The following is a 22,097-nucleotide window of genomic DNA, read 5'->3' on the forward strand; positions in this document are numbered from 1 at the left end:
CTTTTCAAGTTTGTATTTACAAAAGGGTTGAAAAATATGCATAATGACAGTTTAATTAATGTATTCCATTAATCCTGGAGATAATCAAAACCCTGATAAGCCTCTAATCTTGTAAAAAAAGGATTAGAAAGCACCAAAACATCTTTTGCTATCTGTGAACCTTGTAATGAGATGTTGCATGCTTGGAGGAGGAGCCAAGGAAAGGAGAAGTGCCAGAGGACATATTCTTAGCAGATTTCATCACTGGACTTCTTGTGTGATATTGTTCTTGGCAGAAAGGTTGTAACTGGAGTCCAAAGCCATCAACACTGTTTTCAAAATTTGTCCTCCTATCAATGTATAAAGTTATTCTAATAATTTGTGGATAGAAAATAGGAGAGCTTGAGCTTCTCTAACATTTTCTTTTAAATATCATGCATTGAAAGTACTAATTTGGTTTTAATGCTTGCAGACCTTACTAATTTCTTCATAGTTAATCCTTCAGGTGTGAAAATCATGCCAATATTCTGGCATGTAACCATTACCAGAATATCTATTATTCAAGAATAAAAAATAAATATAAGCAAATATTTCAAGGGTGTTTAAAAAAGTAATAATATGACCAACTTCAGAGAACTATTTTTTGAGGTCTGTAAAAATTCTTGTTTCAGTGCTGTCTATAGTTTTACACTTAAAGCGTGGTTTATGTGTTGTCAGTTATTACCAATAAGTGCCAATGGAACAACTTTGCAGGATACATGACTAACAGAAATTGTCAAGAATTTGAGGAGCTCAAAAAGAAATACTCATTCTTTAAAACTTGAATTCAGAGCAAAAACATAATGTACAGGGCAAAATGTTCTAATAACTGCCACTCCTGCAGAGACCTGGGAACCAGCTGGAACTGGTGGGAAGCATGCTGGGAAGGAATAATAGTAAGTATTGCTTCTCTTCCTCTCCAGAGACCCAAGCAAAACTGAATTTGTCCCTTGGAAAGGAGGCTGGGGGCAGCAGTCTGCTGCGGGGGGAGAGTTAAGGCTGGGTGAGAATTTTTGTCTGGCTCCCAAAAGATATTGAATCAATGAAGAACCCAGAGCAGGACTGGGTTAAATAAACCCCTGGAGGACTGGGGATAAAATCCTGGCAGGCAGGCAGGAGAAGGGTGAAGAAAATGAGAATATTTGTGTCAGAGTTGGAAATCAGGGGTTTTTTTTGTTTGAGGAGGGTTTTTAGTTTGTTTTGTTTTGTTTAAGGGAGGACTACTCTTATACTACAGTACAAGAAGCACTAAGAAGCATGGGATGCCCCAGCCACAGGTTAGCTAGCAGCTGCATTGCTTAGTTATGCCTGTGTGAGCATGAACAGAAGTCCCTTGAGCGGAGGGGACTTAGGGCAAGTGGGGTGGGGAAGGGGGCAGAGGTGAGGTGAGGCAGTCAGGGTGCTGCAGGCCCTGTCTGTGCTCTGATGCAGGCAGAAGTGTGGGCCATCAAGGGGTCATTGCAGCAGCAAGGGAAAATGTGCTGGGCCCTAGAGATGTCCACCCTGGGCAGCTGCCAGAGAGGGGACACCCCAAGGCGGTTTCATTTCAGACCCCTCCTATCACACGTGAACCACCTTTGGTAAATACTCGCAGTGGGGTTGACTCCCAGTGCACTGAGACTGAAAGTCTTCAAGACTGAAGAAGTGTTCAAGACCCCGAAGAACTTTTTGGCTTGTCTGAGAAGCTCTGCTATCTGGTGGTCTGAGGGCAGCTAGGAGAGGGTGCAGTGAATCACCCCACGAGACACGGGAAACTACAGCAATGCCTCTGCAGGCTCAGGACAAGGATAAGGTCCTGCTATCAAACCAGCCACGAATGTAGGTAAATAAGTCAAGAAATTTTTTGACTCTTCTCCAGAAAAGAAATTTTTGAAAACAGGAGATGGACTTGGGTAAACTTATCAAATGGAAAGACAGGTCGAGGAGGTAAAGCAAAGGAGAACTTCTGCTCATTTTCCTCATCTTCAGATAAAGCTGTGTGGGTACACACAAGTACAACTCCTGAACTTTGGCTTCTTTATTTATAAAACAATATACTAATCCTAATCCCTGGACACACTGACGTAACTGAATGTCATACTTTCCAAATATAATGGATTGCATTCCCATCATAAAATAAATACATTCCAGCAGTGAGCCCCACAGCAAATAACAGAGCTCCAACAGCTGGGGAAGAGGTACAACAATTGGGTTGTGTTGTTGAAGCCCAAAAGCAAAGTTTTTGCTGGCAGCATTCTAGGAAAACCTATTATAAATGCAATGCTACCAAAAAAGTGCTCTTTTCTTTCTAGTTCTGTGCTGTATGCAAAAGCCATTTAAAAAATTCTGGGTAAGCAAATACACTCTTTTCCATATGAACTTTTCTTTGATGCTTTCGAAAATATATTGTCTTTTTAGTTTAACACAATATTTGTCAGCTTTTATTTATAGCTTAAAAGAAAGACCTCCCACAAACTGTCACCAAAAATGCCCTTCTATAGGCATGCTGTCAGGAGAAAGGCTTTCCTTCCCTGAGTGTCATCCTGTGCTCAAGTACATTTTACTGTAACTAAGATAGAAGTGCCTCCAGCAGTCATTGCATCTTCAGTCAGCTGAACACGTGTCACTTGCCTAAGAGCCATTTTTAATCTGTATTTAATGAAAATGAGGGTTAAATACAAGAGATAACCAAGCAGCAATGGTTTGTTGTCATGTACTGTCTTTTTAAAATTTATTTTATAAAATAAGCAGGCATTAAAACCTTTAAAGAAAATTTTTATTCTTGTCTAATGTGTAGGGGGCAAGAGCAATGTTTGCAGCAATATGATACAATATTTGCAGCATATTACCCAAGTCCACATGACTTGGCATGGTCTTTTTTTCTAACTTGGAAACTGTAATGAAAGGCCATGGTGCTTTACAAACTGGTTCTACTCTGTGGATATCAAAAATGAAAAACTGAAATGTCACATAGTGAGTACAAATTCAGCATAATGTAAGCAGGCATGACCCGGGACAGATTACAGATTGCAGTATGTTTGGGACCTCCTTTGCTGAGAGTCAGGGAATTTCATATAATTTCATGGGACGTCTTCAAATGCAGTGCAGGACTTTATTCCCTGAACTGCTATTCAGTTTGTGACAGTACACTTCTGGGCTTTGGGAGCAGCGAAGTTTACTTACAACCCAGAGGGCATTTTTGCCACATTTTGTCACTTGATGAAACAGTCTTTAAGTCAGTCTGTTGAGTTCAGCACTATCTTTTGCATCTTTGTGATGACTCTTTTCATGTTTCTCTTTGTATTTCATGTAGAAAAATACGCCCCCTAGAATGGCACCTGAAAAACAGAGAGCATTCATCAGTAATGGGAAGAGAAAACTTTCTGAAAAGATGTTTCAGCAAGGGCCCTGACATCTGCACTGTAGTATCCTCTGTAATATGTGCTTTACCTCTTGAGTAGAAACAAACAGGATTGGGGAATGACCATGAAGCCTTGGACCAATAGCATGAATGCAAGGAGCTGGTGCACAGGATCAGCTGCTGAGGGGCTCAGAGGCCTTCCCCCAGAGATGAACTTCACCTCTAGGATCCGATCAGGTGGCAAAGTGTCTATTTAACCTCCCTCCATTTGAGCAGGGATTTGTCATGTGTGCCATGACAGATGACCGTCCCGCTGTAACAGCGTTGGTGCAGCCTCACCTTGAGCACTGAACGCTGTTCTGGGCCTCACAATTGAAGAAGGATGTTAAGGAATGGGAACATGCCCAGAGAACAGAAACAAAGCTGGTGAAAGAGTGGAAGGAATGTTCTGTGAGAAGTGGTTGAGGACTTTGGGCTTATCTAGTTTGGAGGAAAGGAGGCTGTAAGCTGACCTCACTGCTCTCTAGAGCTCCCTGAGGAGTGGGGAGGGAGGTGCTGAGCTCTTCTCCCTGGTATCAAGGGATAGGACATGTGGAAATGGTTCAAAGCTGCACCATGGGAGGTTTAGATTGGACATTAGGAAGCATTTTTTTACTGAGAGAGTGGTCAAACACTGGAAAAGGCTTCCTAGAGAGGTGTTTGATGCCCCAAACCTGTCAGCATTTAAGAGGCAACTGGACAACGCCTTTAAAATATGCTGTAAATTTTGATCAGCCCTGAAATGGTCTGGCAATGGGACTAGATGATCATTGTAGGTCCCTTCTAACTGAAATATTCTATCCTTATACTAAAAAATATTTTGTTTTGAAAAAAATTTTAAGCTACTTATTGAAGTTGCATCAGCATGAGCCTGTAAGAACATAATACCATTCACTGCTGCTTAACAGTGTAACTACACTTTGTTCATGTAAATTCCTACAGTTCAGAGCAACTCTCCATATGCAAAAAGTAAACCTACAAAGCTGAAATAAATGAATAAAATCATAGCTATAAGCTACGGGTACAGATATTTTAAGTATGACATCCCTGGAAACTTCCATATTTTCACTATAATCTGGGTGCCCAAGACAAGGCTCCAATCCCTTCCTCAACAAAAAAAAGGCAGTAGGTAACAACGAAGTGACAACATGCTACAAGTGCACCAGTTGCTTCTGTTCTAGCTGATTTCAATGTCATTGTATGTTGATTAAGAAGCACAGAAAACTTAAGTTTGCAGCAATCATGATACACAATCACAAGATCTCCCCTCTTTCAGTCTGCAGCATTCATGACAAATCTTCACCCAACAAGTAAATTAGTGTCAGAAATGCAACAGCACCATCATATCTCAGAGATCTGGCTTCAAATCAACCAAGAATAGTGACTTACCAATGATGAGTAGGACCCCAATTAGAATCCCAACTGCCTGCCCAACGGTTGGCCAGGAGTGCTCACGCTCTACTTCAATAAAACATGACTGTTCACTTGAACACTTGCAGATGTTTACTGCAAAAAGAAGTGCCATGAGGTTAATGAGAAGTTTGGTAGTTAGATTTGGTTAGTCATAAATATAATTGCTGTCTTGAAACTAGTAGTTATATATATGCATAGTATACCTTTAAGATTCACTTTGTTTTTCAAAGGTGGATTTCCATTGTCATTAAGTATTATTGGAACATTATACGTCTTCTCTTCAAAGTTAGGATGTTTTGGAGAGAGGTAAGCATGAGTAGCTGTAGGTAGGAAATAGGACATTCATGTTAGCACAAAAAAGAAATTTATCCCAACATTCATACCAGTTGCAAATGTTCTTTTTTTTAAGGCTAGTTCGCACGTGATGGTAGCTTCTGTTTTCCTCTATATATTCCAAGGTCTCATTGGCTTGCAGACATCAAGCAAAAAGGGATTATCTAAAAGTCTAGTCTGGCCTTTAGCATAATACAATCATAGAATTTCCTTCCTGATTTCTACACCAGCCCAAATCTGACGCTGGGTAGTGCTACACTGATAGCATCACATCTAAACCAAGAATAGCCCTTTATACTCACAGAGACCAATACCAGCTTAAATTGTTCACAAAGTAATTTAGTAGGACGGGCCATCCTTCTAGCCCACTACACTGTCACATCTGAGACACCTTAAAATTTGGGAAAGCCTGTAAGAGCCCTTGGGAACGGATCAAAGTTCTACTGATGTCAGGATTGTGTTTTTAGGTCAAGTGGAGATTGCGAGCATATATTTTATTTTTTCCTAATGCCCTCCCAGCTTCAACCATTTTCAGCTCAGGGGCTTCTTGAGCAAGATGTAATTTTTTGGTTTGAACTTGTAGAAAATTTCTGCATAGACAACACCCTGTAACAGCAAGTTCCAAAGTCAATTACCTCCTCATTCTATCTGCTCTGGAAATAGCTCCACAAGCTTCATTTAAGGTTCCTAGGTTTGTATACTGGAAGAGAGGTCAAACAATGAACCTTTGGCCACCCTGACCATAGCATTCATGATTTTATAACTCTCTATCATATTTTTCCCTACTGTCTTCCAAGATAAAAAGTAGCAGCTTCCTTTGCTGCTCCTATGCACTTTCTTGTATTGGGCTACTCTATAACTCTCATTATCCTTGTTGCCCTGAACCTGTTTCCAGTTATACTGCATCTTTGTGGAGACAGAGAGACTGGAATTCAAGATTTTAACAACTCATGGATTTATGCAGGGGCATAATGGTGTTCTCTGGTTGTCTTATCTGGTTCTTTCCTAGTAATTATCAATATTTGATTTGCTTTTTTGAACACTACTGATAAACTGATCTCACACTTCCATGGAACTGCTTACAGGTCTCCTTCCTGACTCATAAAGGCCAGCTCAGCACCTACGATTTCAAAAGTGAGTTTGTGAGTCCAGGGTCCATTAGAACCTGCCATGTTGTTGTTCAACCAACTCAGTCTTTCAAGAATGTTCTGAAACTCTTCACACTTGGTTCCTACTCCAATAATTTTATATAATGAATAAATTTTGGCTTCTCATTGCATACCCATATGTATTGAATTATGCAGATCCTAGCAAAAAAACCTTTGGAAAACCACAGATTAATTCCCTTCACTGCAAGAGCTGACCATTTACTCCAACTCCTGAATTTAAAATTATTATTTATCCTTTCATAACTTGTCCCTTTAACACCATGGCAACCCAATTTTCTCTAGTGGGACACTTCATCAAACATATTTTATGAATTCAGACAGGCTCTATCAGCCAAGCACTTATCCATGTGTTTACAGCACCCTTCGAAGAGCTCCATTTGGTTTGTGAGGCACGACTTTGTTTTGCACATGAAATGTCACCAATGTACAGTTTGCAAGCGCTCAACTTCTGTGTTTCTTTTTCATCAGTGATGTGTAGTCCTTAAGCACACAGTACATGTCATTCTTACCTGCTTCTTCTCTCACAAGTACTCGTGAAATTTTAGCTTGCAACATACTACATGTCATCTCTTGAAGAAAATAATTAAGGACTTAGATGTTCTCAACAATCTAATTTTTTTTCTACATAGAATACTGGATATGCAATAACAGGAGTGAAAAGTAATAAAATATTTCTTTATATTTCCCAGAGTACTAAGAGAGTCCCATATCACTGTAAGAGTAGCCGTATTAGCTTACCATTGACTTTTGAGATTTCCCAATTTTTTCTTGTTTCCATATCATCCGGAAGAGAAAAAGTAAATTTTGAATAAAACCACTGCTCATCAGCATCAATAGCTTGAAGAAGAGTTTTCTCTCCTCCCCTGACCGGGTAGCAGAAGAAAGCAGGATGATCCTTAGATAAATATGGAAGGTTGTCATTCACATCCTGTAAGTGTAGAATCAAGGATGCTCTGGACTTCTGAGCTGGGTTATCTGTAGAGTTTACAAGATTGCAAAATTACATAGACATCTCGAATTCACATGCTGGATTGTTGCATTTGCAGCTATTGTAGAGGTACCAATAGTTATCAATGTGTCCAGAGGACAGAAACAAAGCTGGTGAAAGAGCTGGAAGGAAGTGTCTGAATGTTGCAGAGGCAAGGTCCCAGGAGGACCTGAGGAATTCTTGGTAGCTGCCACTACTTTTTAACAAATATGGTTTATTTATCACCAGCTCTTGCTAACTAGCAAGGGTAAGGAGGCAGACAGACCATCATACCTAGTAAGTGGTCATATCCAAGGTGGTCAGTGCTTTACGAAGTTCTTTTAAGCATGAAACTCCTTAAGTTTTGCACCTCTCTTCTATATACAGGAAATGCAAGTTGACATTGAAAGATTCTAATGACTGGGACTAGAAGTCCTAATATATTTCAGAGTTGATAGACTATTAGTTTTATTCACAGTAGAATGAAATTCTGTACAAGGCTGCAGGCTACTCTCCAGGTATGTTTTCAGGAAGCCTCAAGATATCTATGAGAAAGACGAAAATCTTTACAGCTGTAGAGGAAAAAGTGGCAGAAAATGTTGATGCTGAAAACACTGAAGAAATTCTAACCCTCTTTATATGTCATGTGGCTCAAACAAATAAAAGATCATGTGATAGCTAGCTTCATGAAAACTATTTTAATCCTCATTACCTACAGCATCAAGATTTTTTAAAGAAAGCCAAAATCTTAAGAAATATATACATCTAAGGATACGTCATAGGATGTATATCTAAGGATACATGTTCCTGTACTTTTCATGGGTTTAGTCAGGGGAGGTATGATAATTCCTCATAAAAGAGTAAGGACAGGCGATTCCTCTGTGTGTATATGTGTTTGTTTCATCACTTACTCAGCTCTGTTGCAACAATGTCTATTGTGTACATTTCTGTTTCCTCTCTGTCCAAACAGGAAGCAGTGTATACTCGCCCAGTGGTTGAATTAATTTTCAGCCATTTCTTCACATCACCTTCTAAGGAGTATCTTTGGAAAGAGATTGGGGGAAAAAAAAAATCACATACACTATTCCGAAGCAGAAAAAGAATCTGACAAAGCAAATTGATTTTGGCCAAGCAGCTTGGTTACAATTGTACTCAAAGACAGGGTTCTTGGAAGAGTCACAATACTACAGTCAAGCAGAAGATACAGAGGAGGAGAGGCCAAAATCATCCAGAATAAGAGTGAGAGCAGAACCATGGAAATGCCACCACTACTCCAGCATGTGTAATTGCAACTTCACTTTCCTCCTAACTGTGAAACCTGGGATGTTTCTGAGCTTTTGATCCAAAACTGTGCTTTGTCCCAACCCCATGTCACTCTCTCCCCACTGCACTTCCCACACCTTGGTTTTGCTGGGGGCACAAGCCAAAGGCTGGGGGGCAGAGAGAGCAGTGCAGCCAGGCACTCTATTTTGGATCAGCAAGGGAACAGGATGCCCAGGTGGACTATAGTGAATATCTGCTGCCAGTCTGGAGAAGCTTGGCAGCAGAAGTAATTACCATTGGGTCAGCCTTGGAACAGGGACTGCTTTAAACACCACCACATAATTGCCTTTATATCACTGTTTAAAAAAACACCAAGGTCTTTGGGTACTTACTTGTATGAATTTAACCATGAACATATGACCCAGTTAAAGCACAGGCACTTGCTTGAGTAGAAGCAAGCTGACCTTCTCGCTCAAAGTTTTTGTTCTTTCAGTATCCCTTACATTAGAAACAGCATGCTAACATGTTTGTACATCTTCTACTTTTTAATAGCTTTTATTTTATGCCCTTTAATCTATTTTTTAGCAAAAATGTGGTTTATGTATTTGTGAATATTTGTCATCTGTCTCTGTCATCATCCACTAGAGCTTCTGGACTATGTGGCTCGCTTTCAAACTGCTTTGACAGAAGGCCAATCATGCAAAGTTCCCAAAAGTTAGAGGAAAATAGAAAGCCAGATGAGAAACCTCTGGGAATAAAAATCCACTGGAGGCCTAAGAGTTATATACTATAACTCTATTAACTACTTGGTGTTTTGCTACATTTTAGTTAAATTTTAATAATTATTTGGTTTGGGTTGATCTGTTCAGCATTCCAGATGAGAACTGTGCAGGAAGAGCCCAAGATAATTATCCTATCTGACTCTACTGTGTAAGATACATTTACACCATGCAACACGGCACAGGAATTGTCTTTGTACAGAGCTTTGCATCCACAGTAGAAGCAGGCATATTATCTTTGACAGATGGGAAAGAAAATTAATTAATTGCTGACTGTAGACTTGAGGTTGTGTGTTTTGATGGAGAAAAAGCCATGTGTGACATGAAGACTCTTCTACAGGTTCTTAAGGATATGCAGTATATGCTTCATTCATTTGTTAAAGGCATTATGGATATGGAAAATATGTTATTCCCAAACCAGTTCTGCTCTGACAAGGAGACATATCTTGACCTTCTTCCCTAGTGGTTTCCTGTTTCAAGGCCCCCACTGGCTGATGCTCGTCACAGTACAAAGAGAATCTGGTCAGAAAAGCACTGCTCAGCAGATGGGTCACTGGCCATCACCCCACCACACCTCAGCTTCCTACTAGGAGACAAGACTTCTGTAAAAAAAGTATTTTCCTGCATGTCAAATATTGGGCATATTTTCCTCACATGTTTAGAACAATTTTCTAAATACTAAATTCAATGAATTAATTAAAGTCACACTTTTTTACCGTACAGAATCCCCCTCAGGATCATAGGCCTCCACAGTCATGAGCAGAGCATCAACAGAAATGTTTTCAGGTACTTCTTCTTTGTAAACTGGCTTGAGGAAAACAGGTGGCTCATCCACATTTGTTAAGAAAACTTTGAACAAAGTAAGGGAACTTGAGTTGTACTGCACGCCTTGCACCAGCGGTTCAGGGTTTGTGGCGTTGATCACCAGGTTGTACACTGGCATTGTTTCAAAATCAAGTGCCTGGATTAGGGGAAAAAAAAAAAAAAGGTGCTTTAAGCAATGGCTCTGCTGCCACGAAGAGCTCTGATGAGAAACCACAAATCCCCCCTCTTCTCAAGGTGGAGATTGCATCCTGGATACGGACAAAACGAGGGAGAGCTGTCAGGAGAAAAATGACACTGAGAAGAGTCAATTTAAATGAAACCATATGCCTGTTTAGGGGCCTCCTCAGCAACTGCATTTTCTAATAGTGTTGCCACCTGCCTAAGTTTAATAACTATATCCTGTTTACGGGAATAGTATTTATAGCTCTGTATGAGAAGGCCTCAAAGGAACTCTGGGTGCCAAAAGTCATGCAAGGGTTGTTGCACTGCAGAGTTTCTCACAATTGCCTCCTTGGGAAAAAATGACAGTGAGGTTGATCCTGACTGTGGTCCACCAAATGCTGCATCTGCCTGCCCTGGGCCTGGCCAGCAGCACATGAAGCGGTTGCATACAATATGGTACCCCTTGGAAAACGAGTGATTAGTTTTCTGAACCCACAATCCAAGCACCTTCAAGAAGGCTAATTTCAAAGGGAGAGCAATTTTGCAATTGAAATTCGTGGATGCAGCAAAAAGCGTTCCTCCTATTCCCATCTCCAGCATTCAGCATGTGGGCTGTATCACCCATTGCAGCACATGCAAACTTTGGCTTTGTTGCAGTCAATGTTTCCCTCAGCAGGAACAAGCTGTCTCTCTCCATCCTCACACTGAGACTTACTGGCCTCTCTTGCCCCTCCCATTGCAAAAACCACCGATGGCCCAGAGCAACAGCAGGGAAGGGAATCTGCCCTGTCACCACCCACCACTACCACCACAGCCCGTGGAAGCACTTAACTGGTTTTCTCTTTTCCTATGCAACTGCAAAATCATACAAATGATGCAATTTTTTGTCTTTATGGTGCAAAAAGACCTACTTCATTGGCCAGAGCCTGCTGTGCTGGAGAAGCAGCCAGCAGCCGAGGTGGTGAAGGGAGCTGCTGTTGATGGTTGGTGGTTAGGGGACAGCAAAGGCAGGAGGATAGGTGAGTGTGTGAGCACTGCACAGGTACAGGGCCTGACCCCAAGAGTGAAGCCTTCTGCAGTCTGCACCATGCTTAGGATGTCCTCACCCCTCCACTAGGCAACACCACTCCCTGCAAATCATCACCAAGGCTGTTACTGCTTATGACAAATAAGTAACAACAAAGGAGAAGAACAAATCCATCTATTCACCTTGTTAATCTTGACAAACCCTCGATTTGTTTCAGCATCTGTCTCTATGATGAATGTGTTGTTTGGATCTCCTTCCTTCACTTGGTAGATGATGAGGGAGCTCCCTGTGGCAGGCTCATCTGCATCGTTAGCTTGAATTTCTAATATCACAGTTCCTACTGGGACACTTTCTGCAATGGTCACACTGTCATACTGAAGAGAGAGAGAGAGATCATTGAAACATGATACACCAAGCACCATCTATGGACAGAAACCTGAGCACTACAACAAGTTTGCAACCCACAAACATGGATGTATTTTAACCCACAGCAGCCAAGTGAGGGAGGGAAGCTTTTTTAGCCACACATTTATCAAAAGTGATGGGATCTATGTCAGTGGGTAATGGCCAGTCTTCGCGAACGAAGAACTGGGGAAGGTCTTTACACCTTCCAGCCTGCGCATTGGATTTTTTAGGTGAGACACAGTGTGCGCGGAACTGAGCCCACCCCTTAATCCTGAGGTTCATCTGCCGGGGCCAAGCGAGCTTGGACGGTGGCAGCGAGGTCCTCAGGACGTACTAGTATAGCAGCATTCACAATCCTTCACCTCCTCTGTTGTAACCACTCATGGTTCATGCAGTGCTCACAGCAGGATAGACAGCAAAGCTCCTCAGTACCCCATGAGCACCCTGGCCCCTCCCTGTTAAATATTTAATTGCTCTATGCACCGCAGGCTGTTGCCACATTAGCATCCCAGCTCCATTGACTCTGATTGATGTGTGTCCTCACCCAGAAGCTTCATCTTGAGACCAGCTCCAGTACTGAGACCTTGAGGTGAGAAGGTGTACAACCTGCTATGTAGGCACCTAGTCTGCATGTGACTATTCTCCCATTGCCATCAACAGAGACCTGGGCAATGCAGTCAGCAAAGTCGCAAAAGCAACAAAACTTCCCCAAAAGGACATCTGCACTGGATGGGCCTGAGCCCACTGCCTGCATTGCCTACAAGAATGATGGGAGCTTGGACACCTATATGTAGGCACCTCCTCTGCAAGGGAGGTTTGGGCCATCAGGCAGAAGTCACAAGAGGCCTGCAGGTCTCTCTACCAGATGCCAGCACCTCCGCCAGAGGAAAAGGCAAGAGCCTGATGCCCATTCTGGAACTGAGGGCCAGCAGGTATGTGTTTGGGCATGGATCACTGGACCACTATTTCTAGTCAAATCAAATAGGATCTTCGATTTCCATTCACCTTCTGGCTGTTTTGGGTGTATTAACACTGTTTGGAACTTGAGCGATGTTAGTTTTTTTCCATTTAGCTATTTAATTAATTTCAAAGCCTTTTCTTCCCCCCTTTTCCTTCAGAACCTTCATTTCTGGAATAAACTGCTTAAATGGAATAATTTCTTTTTGTACATGTAGTTTTCCACTGAGCAAATCACCTTCAATTTGAGAATTAACTATGTGTCAGTCTCAGTGTTCACTGTTTAGATGGAGCATATATACAGGTTTGCAGCAATACTCTGCCTTTATTTTCAGTAGTGGATTACTCTGGTACTTATTCTGTAAATTGTTAGTTTCCCATTGACATTCTACAGACATTGAACATACACTCAAAGAATTGTCAAAAGTTATTTGAACATCCAAAACAATGTTAAAAATACTCACATCTGATTTTTCAAAGATGGGAATTTGATCATTGGTGTCAATGACATGTACTTCCACGTCACAGATTGTTTCAAATGCTACACGAAAGAGACAAACAATATCACAGCAGCCCCTCTGCCAAAAATAACTTTCCTCCAAAATGGTTCACTGTGAGCAAAAGTGAGCACTGCCAGATTGCCCAATCCAAGCAAAGTCCTGCTGTTAGAAGAAGCACTTGATCTCAAATATTTCCTGGTCACTGATGACCTCACTCTATCTTACTATTCACCTTTCCAATTTCTTGAGCATCGTCCCATCCTGCTTCATTTTATGTCCTTCACTTGTTAAACCATATCCCTTTACCAGGATGATGATAACTATGAATTGTGTTAGCTTTCTCGGTATCACTTTTGTGTGTCAAAAAGTAAGCCCTGGGTTGTTATGCTACCCTGTCCTGCTAGCAGGTCATCAGGCAGCACGCTCATTTTTGTTACAGCCAGACTTAAACTTCAGATCTGTGAAAATCTAAGCACTACCTGAGCAGGGGGTATCCATAGCATAGGAGGGTTGTGGGTTTAAAGCATAAAATGTCTCGTCATGTGCTGTTCACATGTAGATGGATTTTAGTGTTTTACAGACATGCTTCATGAGGTGAAAGTTAAGGAATGTTCTAAGTAAAACTGTTTGGATGAAATTCCAATCAGCATCCGAAACAAATCACCAGCTTCTCCTTCTGCAAGGTTTTCTTGTCTTTTGCCTAAATTATGCTATTTAATTTACAGACACGTCACACTGCTTTCTTTACATGTCAGTTCCTCCATCCACAAGTTTTGCTTAGCTGTGAGGACTCCAGCCCAAAGCTTTAAGCTTTAGTATGGAGTTCGATTTCCCTTCCATTTGGTGAGCCACAAAGAGCTCCTGGGAATTTACATAATGGACAAGATTCTTTTCAAAGTTTAATTTCAGCTCTTAATGTTTAAAATACATTATCTGGACTGCTGAGCAGCTGTGTTTAATTTCTTGATTTTTTTTTTTCAGTAAGTCCCTTTGAAAGATTTTGGGGGAAAACCACAATCATGATCTCTTCGTTTTTTTTACCCCATGGAAGGAAATCTCTCACTGGAGAATGTATTAACAAGCTTCCCAATTTAGCCACACTCTGCCCTAGAGCTGGTTTCCTTCCATGCTTGCAGTATGAATCATGATTAACAGCCCTGTGTCTCAAGAATGAGGCAAGTACCACACCAGAGCAAGATAGTTTTCAATGCTACTGCCTGTCCAATGAATCTTCCATGCCTTCTCACATCTCTTGGACACTGACCACAGGGGATGCCAGTGCCAACAAAGTTATTCCAGTGTATAACAGCAGGGTATAACAGCAGGCATTACATACCTCCATCTGTCACCAGCACCTCCAAGGAATAGTTGGATGCATAGAACTTGCTTAAGGAACGGCCAGTTAACTGCAAAACTCCAGTTTCTTGCTGAATATAGAACAAATTACTTGTGGGAACTTCAGGAACCTGACTTATGATTTTGAACCGCAGGTAAGAGTTAAGGGTGTCCTTCTCATCCATGTCCGTAGCAAACACGGTGCCGATAGTGCTTCCTGTGGCAGAGTAGACACCAGAGTCAGGCAGGTAATGCAGTGGTCCTGTTTCTCCACAGAGGTACACACTGACAACAGTGATACCAATGCAAAGAGTAAAGGGTCAATAAAAATAAAATTGCATGGAAGACACTGTGACAGACACAATAATGTCACTTCTGGGAGTGTTTCTTTTAACATCCCGGCCTACAGATTTAGGGTTGGGGCAGTCCAAAAGGACTGGGCCACATATTTTGATCAGAAGTGGCTATAACAACGGGCACTTCAGTTCTGAAACCGAATAACGGATGTAAAGACTTATGGACAGATTTGGGTAATGGTCTGTTGAAGACGAAGTCACTGAGGAGTATCTGGATGAGGGAAAATGGGCTCACACCACTTTTAGAGCATTATTTCTTGTATTAGTAATAAAAGGGGTGTTTTTCTTTTTACACTCTAAGCAGTTGTCCAAAACTGTGATTGTGGGAAAATGCAATTTTACGTTTTAAATGGAACAGCCTTTTTGAAGTAGGTATCTTGGGTCTGCCCTTCTCAGGTTATTGAAATCCTTTCCACATGAAATATTGAAGTGAAAACAACAGGGCTATTTGCACAGGAAAACATTTGTCTAGGAGAGCTACATTTTACTCTTTGGGATCAGAATTTCTAGCTTCATTTGCACCCAGCTGGAAACAATAACAGGACTAGAATGTTGTGTATAAAATAATAGAAGCTGTTTTCTTACCTCCAACTTCATTTTCTTGAACTTCAATTACAGTGAGGGCCTGCTGGCACACAGGGGGATTGTCATTAATGTCTTCCACAATAACATGAATTTGCAAAGGCTTGTCTACCAGTTCTCCCTGGTTATCTTTTGCGACCACGAAGAATGTATACTGCAATAAGAATAGCATGATTAGATTTTTTTGAATGTCCACTGCGATGATATTCTGCATTTAAATATGTAACTAGGGAAGTGTTTCACACAAATGAAGTATCCTCTCATAAGTTTGTTCAGTATTTTCACTGTTTAATTCAGAACTATTCCATTACCTCTTAGTGTCTGAGATCTGAGTTCTCAAAAGAATTAAAAATTCCTTTAAAAGAATTTAAAATCCCTGCACTGTGGCCCTGCTCTTGCAAAAATTCAAGAAAAGCAGGAATAACTCCTTTTTGACACTTTGCAAATTCATCTGTTACACCTGGAGATAGAATTTCTCCAGCATATCTGATCTCTGGCCTCTTCTGTGTCCAAATTTCCTCCAAGAACAAAAGGTAACAGAGGGTTTTCTGCCTATTAGACCCCCAGACAGGGAACTTCAAGGTAACTTTACAGTTGCAGTTCCAAGTTAAACTCTGCTTCTGGTGCAGAGGGATCCCTGAGGCTCCTGGGGTCTGAAGCAGTTCTGAAACATCCAGATCTCCTGCTCTCCACAAATGCCATCACCTGTCTCTTGCTCATGCAGCCACAATCCTGCCATAGTTGGTCCATGTTGTACATTGTGCTTGTCCTGTGGGCAGTGGTTGCTACTGCCAGCCCAGTTGCAGGCTATCAGCCTGAAGGCTGCTTACGGTGTAGTAGGTGGTTGTGCTTTCATAAATATCAAATCATTCCCAAACAGAAGTGGCAAGAAACAAAACTTCTATTTATTTTTTCCCCCTCTGTCCTTTCTATTGAGCTTTCTCATATTTACTCCCACATCAATAATCAGTTTCCAGCTATGGTCTCTTGCATCAGTGAGGTTTTATGTGTTTACTCACAGTATCCTTTTCTTCTCTGTCCAGTGGTGTGGTCACATAAATAACCCCATCCTGACTGATGGAAAATGGGAGCCTGGGCAGCTTTTCTTTTTCAAAAATGTCATAAATTGCACCTTTCTCATTTGACTGCACCTAAAAGAAACCAAAAAATAAGTTAGGATAGGAAGTCAGAAGTGCAGACTGAGATATAACAGGGATCATTTCTGGACAACAAACAGAAAAGATTGCGTTCCTGTTAGCTTCATAAACCAGAAAAGTAACAGTTTGGCAGGTTCTTGGGATGGACTGCAGAAAATCAGACTGATAATTCACCTCTGCTCTCTGAATTGTGTGGTGAAGCCGTTTTACCCCAGTTTCTCCAGTTGTCCAGATAGGCTACAACACTTATTTTTTTATGGAATTGTCTTATGATATGGACCTAAATTTGTGAGAAAAAAAACCCCATTATTTGTATTTGGATATCTTGACACTAATTTATTCCACCTCCTTACACTGTCTCTTCCTGCCTGTTGTTTTGGTTTATATAATTCAGAGAAGTGAAACAAATACCCAGTACCTATCTGCACATAGGTGTGCAGTCTGTGGTGAAGAATCTTTACTGGGGTGCTACAGATTTAAAATGAAATAAGTACACAGACTGTCAAATTAATGAAGGAGTCAGTATTACTGTTTGTGTTTCATACTATATAGCAGCAACTGCATTTCATTTTCCCCTGAGCAAAATCAACATGTCATTGGCTGCCACCTGAAATTTGTCTACAAGTGACCCCAGAAAGGATGCACCATTTCATGTTAATCTTTCTTCCACCTGCTTTCACTCTGGACTTCCTCGGGCTGTCACTGAGACTAGTGGGAATAGCACCGAGTTGGTTACTCTTGCAAACAGGACCCGAGGAATCCTGCCATGTTTGAGGGATGACGGCATTGAGGTGTCAGTGCCAAGGCATTTTTCAAAGACAAATATTTCTGAAAGGCTCTTGGCCTGTTAGTTAATATATACTGATGTATGCATTGCTATTGGGCTGCAGTTATCAGCAAAATATTTTGTGTTTGCACTATGAAAAGAGGAATACCATGGCAATACAGGATGTGAAGGAGGACACTTCAGTCCTTCCTAGGTAATTCTGATGTAGCAGGTGTGCTACATGATACAAAACTGGTCACATAAGGTGTCCCTGAGTGCGGGGGACTGCCCACAGCAGGGTTGTTGTGGATCTTATCCCCTGACAGGCTCTTCTGCAGTTGGAAGAAGTTAACCTCAAAATAACCTTCGATAGACTAACTCTTGGTTTGCCCAAAGCCTGGAGGAACCATGACTGGACTTTGCATGCAAATTGAAGGGCAAAGTCCAATCATTCTCATCATTGTATTGACTGTATCTTGGTCACCTTCAAACTGTTAATTTTCATACTAAGAGTAAGTCAATGAGACCTGCACTAACAATCATTTCCAAAAGATACCATATGAAAAATAATTGGGAGGTGTTGAAGTCCTTCTGAAGAGCCCAGTGTTGAATGCAGTCGGGGCACCTTCCCAATTAGTTGGGAGAAAACGACTCTGTGGCACCAAGAAGTGCAGGGAGTGTGGCCAAAAAGCCTACCTGGCTGATGTTGACAGGATGGACCTGGGTTGAGTTTTCTTGGATGCGGATGGTGGAGGGAGCTTTCCACAGGCTCTCCATTACAGAGATAATCACATCGGCACTGCTGGTGAAAGCATTTGTTGTCATTCCTGCCATGTCCTTCACGGAAACAACAAGTAGGAAGTTGTTCTGCTTTTGAGGATCTAAGTAATAAGAGCCTAGAGACAGAGCAAAGAGCCAAGTGAAATGTTGCAGAGCCTGTAGGGATATTTCATGTCCCCATTGCCTCCTTCATGCACTGTTTCTTTATTTGCTTCAGACTCACTCCTTAGATGGTCCTCTGTGACAAATCTCAGCAAGCAATTTCCTCTGGTTTCTCTGAATGATGCAGCACAGCATCAAGTAGATGTAATCATGTGAGACCTCTGTGCTGTGGTCTCATACTGTGCAGATACCCTCACCCCAGTTAAGCACTTGTTCAGCCCAGCAGAAAAGATGGGCATTTCTAAATCATTGCAATTTAGTTGGGATCACATGGCTGGCTGAGATTTCTCTGCATTTCTCATGTTGCTGCTTTTGGGTCTCTAGATTTCAAGGAAGAGAATTAATCACAAAATATGACACAGTGTAGTCCTGAGGGTCAGAGGATCTATCTCTCTTCTCTTTTAGATCCCAATATCCATTTCTGCTAACTTCCCTTGAATTTGGTGGGACACAAAACAAGGTCCCTAAAAGCAGGGCCTCGGTGGAGTATGCCCCACTAACTTCAGAATGTAACATCAGACCTGTGTTGGTTTTTTTTTCCTACGTACACCCTGGAACTCATGCTTGCTCCTTGAAAACAAAGGTCTTTTTACATACCCATCTTACTCGGTGAGATGGCTCCAGTTTCACTATCAATCTGGAAAAGCATTTCTTCATAAGGATTGGGAAAATGATGGAGAATGCTGTATGTCAGCTGTGCATGGGGAGTTGCAGGATTATCGCGGTCAGTGGCATAGACATACATGAAAGGCTTGCCTGTTTGGATTAGAGAAGAAACAGGTGTAAGAGGTGAGGCTGAAACCTCAATACATAGTCCATTCAGGCAGTGCTCTCAAGCCAGAAAGGCAGCTTATGGGGAACTGCCACTGATTCATATTTCATCTCTCATGGGAAGCCATGATTGTGTGTAGAGGTTATGTTGCCTGCATGTCATCCCACAGGTGCCCTCCTCCCATCTCCACCAGTAGGATCATAATAGATGTGAAAACCAGTAGATGAAGAAGGTGACAGAGTTAACTCAGCAGAGAGCTATCTACCGCATGAGTGCCTGAACCCAGAATGCAGCTCACTGGTATCTCTCTTTAAGGCCACTTTACAGTTCATACACAAGTGAGTTCAACCCAAAGCACCTTGATAAAAGTGGCATATGGCTATGACACAGTTTTAATTAAAGGAACAATTATACAGTGAAAAAAATATAGAAATACATGGTAACGTAACTCAAATTTTACCTTTTGAGCACCAATGTAAATTTCAAAGTCTTTCTGACTTGGATGCAGTTAAGAATACAGTAATATATTTCAGAATGATTTTCTGACCCCACAGAGGTTTATATGCATATTCTTTAGTGAAAGTTTCTTCTCGTGTCCATAGTCACAGTGATAACAGCCTTTTGTTTCATTTCCAAGGTGAAACTGCTTTTGATATTTTCCTGACTTATAGACTGAATCACTGCAGTTGATAATCTAAGACTCTCTTCTAAATACTAAGGTTCAGTCCATGTTCTGAGAAGCATCTGTCACAGTAAACACATACCTCATATCTACCCTGGCATTTTATTTCACTATTATGCAAAGAGTTACATATTCTTAGCATTCTCTTTCTGTGTAGTCTTTGGCAACCTTTAAACTCCTTCTAGAAGAGGAATTTTTTCAGTACAATGGAGAGACCAGCCATATTTGCCTGCTAAGTGATGCTTGCAAAGCAATAAGTGCTATGAAATATTTTTGATTACACTCATCCCTTTGCACTACATAGTGGTGACCTCTTTGCCTTTTCATCATATTATCCAGGCTTTCATCCTTATTTTGTACAGTCCTGTGGGAAGGAAAACTGATAATTTTGTTGCTTGTTGAAATATAGCACCCACTTTATCTTCCTGTTTAATTTACCTACCTTCCTATAAACTACAATATTTAACTATTAAGAAAATTACCAGGACGGGAGTTCTGCCTCACTACTCCAGTATATGATGTCTGGTTAAATTCTGGTGGGTTGTCATTGATGTCCTCCACATATATTGTAACAGCATATGGACCATTCACTACGTTTCCATTTACATCCAGACTTTCCACCTGATTTGAAAAAAGAAGGAACAGCAAGGAAATATTTTCGTGTAGGTAAATTAAAAGTCATAAATTAACATAAGGATGTCAAATGTCAAGTCATTCCTACTGTGACACAAATCTGGTGAGAGCCATCACTGCGCAGCTCTCTCTACAAGGACAAATTTGCCACTGTAGCTCACTGACAATAATTTGCTACAGTATACAATGCCAACAAAACAAAAGAACCCACTCCTCCTTCTAATGACTCTTTTCAGAGGACAATTTCTCACTTCCAGTCTCAGCAGATAACTTGTATTTTTGCACGGCTCAGAATTCATGTCTTTCTTTAAATAGAAACATATACTTCCTAAAGAACAAGGAGAAAACCTAACATGGTATAGAATTTATAAATAATTGCTATTATAAATATCACAACCAGGTAAATAGGCTGATCTAAAGGTTAGTAAAGAAAAATTAATTCTTATTTTTAATGACTTTTTTCCAAACAATTTGACTTCTTATTTTCCAGCCTTCTTTGACTTTAAAGCACCAAATATATACTACATTTGTGAGACTTTATTTTATTTATAAAAAGACATAATAGACAAAATCATGATTATTTATGCCTAACCAAGCATAAATTTTTAGTTCTGTCATCACTTCTTGTCTACAAATGATTCACATCCTTAGGATTGATAACGTCTGGAGCTAGAAAATTGTCCTCTCTAATTCCAATCCAAGGGTGCTTTATAGCTGAGAACTTGAAACCATTAAACCTGAGTGTTAGACTTCAGAAAGATAGCTAAGGTTAGCTAAAAAATCATCATGTACTTTGTTCATATACTGATCCTATCATGGTCATTTCCTTCCCAGCTGCTAGTGCCTCAGGAAAAAACACCAACATTCTTGACATAAAATAACATAACAAGGCTATACTGAGACCAAAAGACTGCCTACCCACCGTCCCACACCCAACAGTGTTTACAATGAGATCCTTATGAAAAGGCTATTATAGCAGGACAAGCACACAAAGCTTTTTCCTTTAATAGACTCCAACGTTTGCAAAACAGCTTTCTGCTGTTATCTAACATAGGTTAGATCTGTATCTCTCTGTCTAAATGTCTTTTACTCACACCATTTACCACGCAGATTACAGTCTTCCTATATAGATTACAATAGTTTATTTTCCCACTCCAGACATGGAATTCACCCTATCAGTTGTCAGGGATAACAAACAAAACTCATTCATGAGGCCAGATTTCACTTTCAGCCAAGTATTCCCATATATTAAGAGAGTTAAAGGACTGGTGTTTGCAACAGCATAATTTTTGTTTTCTCAACACAGCTGTCCTCTGCTAAGGAGCATTTTCCTGTGCGGTCTTTCAGAACTACGAAACCATGCATATTCCAGCAAAGCTCAATATTAAAAGTGAAAATGCTGTCTGTAAACATAGACAAAATAAAGAATGTGAATTTTCAACAGTTTTGTATTAATTTCAGGTATTCCAAGAGAGAGCGAATTAACACTCTCCTTCTAATTTTCATTTACCTTCAGATGGTGCACTGGTCTGGTCTCCCAATCCAGGGACCCATTGAGATACAGGATGCCCTTCTCCGGCGCAATGTCTATTATTCCATCTTTATCACCAGACAATCTGAATCTCACAGCAGGTGGCTCGGATGTGAACTACAATGGAAAAAAAATCTGAGGGAG

The 22,097-nt window shown here is 40.9% G+C and overlaps 1 protein-coding gene across 4 annotated transcripts in view; it reads right to left on the bottom strand.

Moving 5' to 3' along the window:
• Window positions 1-389: 389 nt before the first annotated feature.
• CDH17 (cadherin 17) overlaps window positions 390-22,097 on the bottom strand; it is a 28,080-nt gene continuing 6,372 nt past the window's right edge. For all 4 annotated transcript variants that reach the window (XM_027892530.1, XM_027892531.1, XM_027892532.1 and 1 more), the window contains exons 4-19: window positions 21,933-22,070; window positions 20,272-20,410; window positions 18,933-19,091; window positions 18,090-18,289; window positions 16,490-16,621; window positions 15,474-15,624; window positions 14,534-14,749; window positions 13,162-13,238; window positions 11,518-11,709; window positions 10,038-10,282; window positions 8,191-8,321; window positions 7,051-7,287; window positions 5,014-5,130; window positions 4,787-4,903; window positions 3,109-3,335; window positions 390-401 (exon numbers count right to left, since the gene is read on the bottom strand). In XM_027892530.1, coding sequence (XP_027748331.1) covers window positions 3,229-3,335; window positions 4,787-4,903; window positions 5,014-5,130; window positions 7,051-7,287; window positions 8,191-8,321; window positions 10,038-10,282; window positions 11,518-11,709; window positions 13,162-13,238; window positions 14,534-14,749; window positions 15,474-15,624; window positions 16,490-16,621; window positions 18,090-18,289; window positions 18,933-19,091; window positions 20,272-20,410; window positions 21,933-22,070 — 2,358 coding nt within the window. In that variant the 3' untranslated portion in view covers window positions 390-401; window positions 3,109-3,228. The remainder of the gene's footprint in view (window positions 402-3,108; window positions 3,336-4,786; window positions 4,904-5,013; window positions 5,131-7,050; window positions 7,288-8,190; window positions 8,322-10,037; window positions 10,283-11,517; window positions 11,710-13,161; window positions 13,239-14,533; window positions 14,750-15,473; window positions 15,625-16,489; window positions 16,622-18,089; window positions 18,290-18,932; window positions 19,092-20,271; window positions 20,411-21,932; window positions 22,071-22,097) is intronic.

This window comes from Empidonax traillii, unplaced genomic scaffold (genome assembly GCF_003031625.1).
Source record: "Empidonax traillii isolate 1590-97213 ecotype Southwest subspecies unplaced genomic scaffold, ASM303162v1 scaffold355:size2308892, whole genome shotgun sequence".
Lineage (NCBI taxonomy): Eukaryota > Metazoa > Chordata > Aves > Passeriformes > Tyrannidae > Empidonax > Empidonax traillii.